This window comes from Nicotiana attenuata, unplaced genomic scaffold (assembly GCF_001879085.1).
Source record: "Nicotiana attenuata strain UT unplaced genomic scaffold, NIATTr2, whole genome shotgun sequence".
NCBI classification, from domain to species: domain Eukaryota; kingdom Viridiplantae; phylum Streptophyta; class Magnoliopsida; order Solanales; family Solanaceae; genus Nicotiana; species Nicotiana attenuata.
Genome location: NW_017672321.1, coordinates 109,805 through 115,565, shown reverse-complemented (window position 1 = coordinate 115,565; position 5,761 = coordinate 109,805). Strand labels below are relative to the sequence as shown.

Sequence of the window (5,761 nt, the reverse complement as noted above, 5' to 3'; positions counted from 1 at the left end):
CACCTCGTAGCTTCTGAACTGTTCTCATTCAAGTTGCTTGTGAAGGCTATAGTTTCCCAATTGTCAGGTACACGTGGCAATGTCATTCTTTCACGTTGGAATCTGTCCACGAATTCTCTAAGCAATTCTGAGTCTCCTTGCTTGATCTTAAAGATATCTTCCATTCTTTTTTCAACTTTTTGAGCTCCCGAGTGTGCTTTGATAAAAGAATCTGCAAGCTCGACAAAAGAATTTACAGAATTTTCGGGTAAAAGAGAATACCATGTTAACGCTCCTTTAGTGAGCGTTTCACCGAATTTTTTGACTAAGACTGATTCAATCTTCTGCTTAGTCAGGTCGTTGCCCTTTACACCTATTGTAAATGCAATAACATGGTCTCGTGGGTCTGTTGTTCCATCGTACTTTGGTATATCAGGCATTTTGAACTATTTTGGAATTGGGAGAGGAGCAGCACTTGGCTTCCAAGGCTGTTGAGAATACTTATCCATATCTACCTCTTTGATCACGGGCGGCACCCCAGGTATCTGCTCTATGCGGTCACTTTGCTCTTTGCGCTGTTTCTGCAATGTTAGTACTAAATTCTGTAAATTAGAATTACCTGGTTCTCCCTCCTGTGATTCGCTGGGGGTTCCACCACTACCTGAATTAACGAGTCCGGAACGAGGGTTCTCTAGAGTGTTGTTATTTGGTGTGGGTGTAGGTGGTGCAACAGGTAGTTGACTGACAAAAGCTTGAAGAGCTTTATTGACTCGTGTGGCGATAAGTTTTTGTAAAGCTTCATCCATAGCCTCCACATTTTCAAATTGGGCTTGTCCATCTGTATGAGATCCCTCAGGAGTGCCTTCACGAGACCGTCGTGGAGAACCTTGTGGAGAATGAACTAATGCGTTATTATCCTGCAGATCTCCCTAAAGTTGTTGATTTGTTTGATTTTCTTGATTTCCTTGAGTGTTATCATTGTTGTTTGCCATAATTGATGTAACAAGGAAAGTTAAGCAAAGAGGAAATAGATTATCAGATTCCCGGTAACGGAACCAATTTGTTTAACCAAAAAATGGAATTTTAGTCAAAGCTAGAATTTAGAAGAACTCGGGTTACTGATAATCAAAGAAATGAATAGAAGAAAATAATTCTGAGTAGCAATATAATAATCAAGAAAAACGAATGATATCAATGTATATTTCAATAGTCTTTCGTGTCCCCTACAATTGATCATATATCTCCTTTTTATAAGTACTTTTGAGATTGTACGTTATGCACAAATCATAATGAGGTTATTATGAATAATTAAAGACATTAAATGCTACGTTACACAATCATTACATTGAATATATATATTCCTTAAAGGACTCAGCATTTAATACCCATTAAATGCTGTATCTTCACACTTTTTATAACCAGATTCATTCCTTCTGATGCCCAGATATAAATGATTTAAGTAGGTTCGAGCACCGTACTACTTATCTGATGTCTCGTGCCTCTTCCTCCTTTCTTGCTCGTGTCTGTTTTACAATTCTTGAATCGTGCCTAATTACGATTCATTAACCATTTGACCAATCCACGTGTACTGACACGTCACCTTATATATAAAATACAATTTTCCCCAATACATTCATAAATTTACAAAAAAAGAAAATTTATTTTATAATTGAAACACAATTTTAATATGATGTTCATGCCATTTTTAAAAATTTGTATTCATTAAGATGGGGTATCTAATTCTAGTCACAAAAGAATAATAGGTATAAGTCTCTTTTCGCTCGAGTATGGCTCTTTTGTCTACAAAGAAGTATTTTACTTATTAAAAGGTTAGAGCTTTTGGCTACATATTTACGAAAGGGAAACGTAATGTTTAAGGCTTTTTAAACTAGGAGTTGAGATTAAGGAAAGGTGCAAAAGTGCGTTGAAATTGAGCTTTTGAAGTTCATTATTCTGATTTAAGTCCCAAAAGCAACATCCAGAGCTACTTTAGCTGCAGTGTGCAATTTTTGGGAGCAAAATATTAAAATAAGAACGCATAATCAAACATTATTATACATACGTGAAAATTTGTTTGCTTATATTTGGAAGCTCACCGATGCCGATTACACGGAAGAAAACAACAGTTGCTAATGGGCTTTGAATCAAAATGGACCGGCCCACATTTTGCAACGACGAAAAAGTTCAGTCCAGCCCATTATCTATGGGCTCTCCTGACTGTAAAACATGGGTAAAATTCACATATAGCCACTTTTTAGTCTATTTCATTGAGTTGCGAATTTGACAAATGAAACCCTATAACAGTGGCTAATTTTCAATTACAACGCCAAAAAGTGGCGAGCGGACACTATTTCTAGTTTTCTACGTTATAAATTGGTTTTTAATGATTTTCAGTTTCATTTTATTTATTTATTTGCATATTTATGTGGCTATATGAACATTGTCTTGAAGTAATTGGTCGTAATTGCGCAGTAATTACTCTGCAAAAAAATGTGTTTAATTCATCATCGTGTTAGCGGGAACAATAAGATATACATCCCTGTTACTCTCAGATTTCTGCCTACAAATTTTTTGGGGGCATTTTTTTTTTGGCCTCTGTACATTCATGAAATGATAGTTAGTAAGTTGAAACTCTAATCCGTAGACCATTTGGTGCTTCAACTCTGGGAAATTTCATCAATTTATCTCCTCCTACTTCTTCCCATCTGTATTTTGTAACAAAGTAATGAAGAAATGTAGAAATTTCTGCTACCCCAAGTTCCTTCCCAGGACATTGTCTAGTACCTCCACCAAATACCAAGAACGAATTTTGGTTTTCCAGGCTCTTATCCTGCAATTAGCAACACAAATATTTGTTAATTCCAATTAAAAAATAGTTTAAACACAATTAATTAATTTAAACACAGTTCTTTCTTCTTTTTTTTTTTTTCGTCGCGCAAATAATTAATACTAACCAGCCATCTCCATGGATTGAATGCATACGGATCAGGATAAAGCCTTGGATCATAATTCAACTCCCTTGTGTATACGTATATTCTCCATCCTTTGGGAATAATGTATCCTAAAAAAATACACATTAACATTAAAAAAAAGACCAAACTTTTTGGGAGAAAAATATATTAAAGTAATGATTTTTAGAATATTTCTGATGATAGGAAATAATAATGGGGGAATTATACTATTTTCTTTTTCAGAAAAAGTTTACAGATTAGAACTACTCATTAAGACGACATATGGGTCATGAGGGGAACTGTATAGGCTGGAATGGTAGGTGTGCCATGTGGTACTTTGGTATTATAGGGTCCATAACAAAAAGATGATCATATATTATACATCCTCTATTATTTTAAAGATTTTAATGAGTCTAAATTAGAAGAATATTTGGCCTTGCACCTGATGCCCATAATTAAATCAATCACACAAAAAATAATAATAATATGCATGAGATTTTACTTAGAATTCTTACCATTTATTTCCATATCTTGAGTTGTTTTCCTTAGAACCCCATTTACTATTGTTGCTAATCTGGAGGTCTCAAGAATTACCTGCACCACCAAAAAACGTATAGATTAAATATGCTGACATTCAGTTGACAAACTGTCAAATTTAAACTAAGGATTTATTTTATATACAGTAACAATATCGGAATATAGTGCAATTTAATCTGTTATAGAAGGTTGCCTGGTGATTTGTGTGCAAACTTGTTCCACTTATTACTGACAATTTTTAAGTGATCTGATCATGTAAATATTCTTTTGCACGAGTACTCAAAATAACGTAAGACACTTACAGCTCGTGTGAACCGCATTGCCTTGTAATCGTTGTAATCAATAGGATCCTCCGGTTTTTTCTTTTCTCTAATAGCCAAGTGTTCTTTCTGTAGAATTAAAAATCAAGGTAATAAATAAATAAATAAAACAGCAAATGTAGAAAATTAACTGCTAATTAAATCTCTGGTTTTGGGACTTACTCTTAGTTCTTCAAGAACTTTAGGATGATCATGAAGATATTTAACAGCCATCATTGAAGTAGTGGAAACAGTTTCATATCCAGAGTACAAAATAGTTATGATTAAATCAATCATTTCATCATCTGTTAATTTGTATCTATTTGCTTCTTCATTCATAAGGTAACCAAGCATATCGTGTTGGATTTCTTTTGAAGCTCTTCTCTCTTCTATTAGTGTCCTCAGTAAGCTGACAATAATTTTCCTTGCCTGAAAAAACATTTTATAATTTAGATTCCCCTAAACTTGTCATAATCACAAATTTTAGCGATAAAGTTTAATTACTTTAATGCAATAAAAAAATAGTTATGTGACTTTACTGTTATAACGAGTAAATTTACCTGCAATCCACTACCGTAGTTGGTGTTGGGAAGGTTGATAGGAAGTGAAAGAGTCCCTAAAACTAGCTTGAAGAATTCAGGCATGAATTCTTGAGCTAAAGAGGTAGATTCAATCCCAGCAATTTGCTTTAATGATGACAAAAATGCCATCTGAGGAAAAATATAGCAAAAGTTAGATCAGAGCAGAGGAAAAACAGAGATTTTTCATTAGATAGTATTATTTCATAGACTGACCTTATTGGTTTTTTCTTGAATGTCAATGACTTTGTTATCCCAATTGGTTAAGTGGGATCTCATGAACTCATCAATTTTAGGCAAAAGTTGGTCTCTGATCATAGTAGGGCTAATTAGAGATAACAATGCACCCCTCATGTATTTGTGAGCAGAACCATGTACAGCTGCAATATTGCATTTTCCTAATATATCTAACATAGACTGTGGATATCCTGGGACCAGTCCTTTTGCCTCATTCACCAATATGTATCTATTTAACTCTGAATCCATTGATACTATTGTTGGACATCCAAGTATATGTGATTTGAAAAAACTCCCAAATCTGGTACCAAAATTGCAAATTCAAGTAAATTAAAATCATAATGAAATTTGATCAAGAAGTCATGTTTAAGTGCTATAATAAAGTTGTACCTGGCTCTTTGATTTTTCATGAAGCTTGGGCCTAGCTTAAGAAATTCTGTAGTCTCACCAAAAAGTGGCCAACCCATAGTACCAGGAGGAAGGCTTTTGTTGTTATATTTGACCTGATTCCATCTCAATAAAGCAGTACTGAAGATACACAGCCCAAAAAAGAAAGCAAGAAAAACTAAGAAGAAGGCCATTGATGCAGTTCCAACCACCTCACAGACAAAGTCTAAATGGTATGGACTTCCTTTAGTTCTGAGAATTTTAAGTCATAATAGCTGGCCAAGCGTGTGCTCTGTTTATATAGACTGTCGTAGATGAGGAGGAGATGGGTTTTGGAGTTAAAAAGGACTGAGGGACCACTAAAGCTTGTGGTACAATGGTTATTTTCATCGTCCTTAATTAGAATTTTCGGATTTAAAAATGGAACTCTTTTTTATAAGGAGTGTATACCCTTTCATGGATTTTTCGTAGACAGAGGTGAAGCTAGAATTTGAAGCTTATGGGTTCAGAATTCAAGTTCTTTAAGGTTACTAGGTTCTAACTTAATAATTTGTGCATATTCAATGAGTTTCTTAAGACAAATATAGGGTTTGAATCAAAGCTATCAAGTTCGACCGAATCCATAGTTGAAGGGACAGCTCCACCCTTGCTCATAGAGACGGATTCAATATTTTAATTTGATGAGTTTAATCTTTAAGTTCTTATTATTGAACTCATTGTATCTTTAAAATTATGAATTCATATTTATTATTTATTAAAATTTTAGTTATTCCGATATAAATTTTTACACTCT

At 34.2% G+C, this 5,761-nt stretch overlaps 1 protein-coding gene across 1 annotated transcript; it reads right to left on the bottom strand.

Annotated features, from left to right (window-relative positions):
- Positions 1 to 2,433: 2,433 nt before the first annotated feature.
- On the bottom strand, positions 2,434 to 5,289 carry LOC109212730 (cytochrome P450 85A1). Its single transcript, XM_019376402.1, has 8 exons — positions 4,972 to 5,289; positions 4,561 to 4,882; positions 4,327 to 4,476; positions 3,950 to 4,195; positions 3,770 to 3,856; positions 3,446 to 3,524; positions 2,934 to 3,040; positions 2,434 to 2,809 (listed from the first exon to the last, which is right to left on the bottom strand). Exons 1-8 carry the CDS (start codon positions 5,160 to 5,162, stop codon positions 2,597 to 2,599), a joined length of 1,395 nt encoding a protein of 464 aa, XP_019231947.1. The 5' UTR covers positions 5,163 to 5,289; the 3' UTR covers positions 2,434 to 2,596.
- Positions 5,290 to 5,761: the final 472 nt, after the last annotated feature.

What these genes read in the sequence shown, in the direction of transcription:
- LOC109212730 (XM_019376402.1), bottom strand. Translation starts at nt 5,162, where the DNA reads ATGGCCTTCTTCTTAGTTTTTCTTGCTTTCTTTTTTGGGCTGTGTATC. An exon ending in CAATGCGGTTCACACGAGCT is followed by an intron (nt 3,525 to 3,769) that starts GTAAGTGTCTTA and finishes TTGGTGGTGCAG; the next exon opens with GTAATTCTTGAGACCTCCAG. An exon ending in TCAATCCATGGAGATGGCTG is followed by an intron (nt 2,810 to 2,933) that starts GTTAGTATTAAT and finishes TGCTAATTGCAG; the next exon opens with GATAAGAGCCTGGAAAACCA.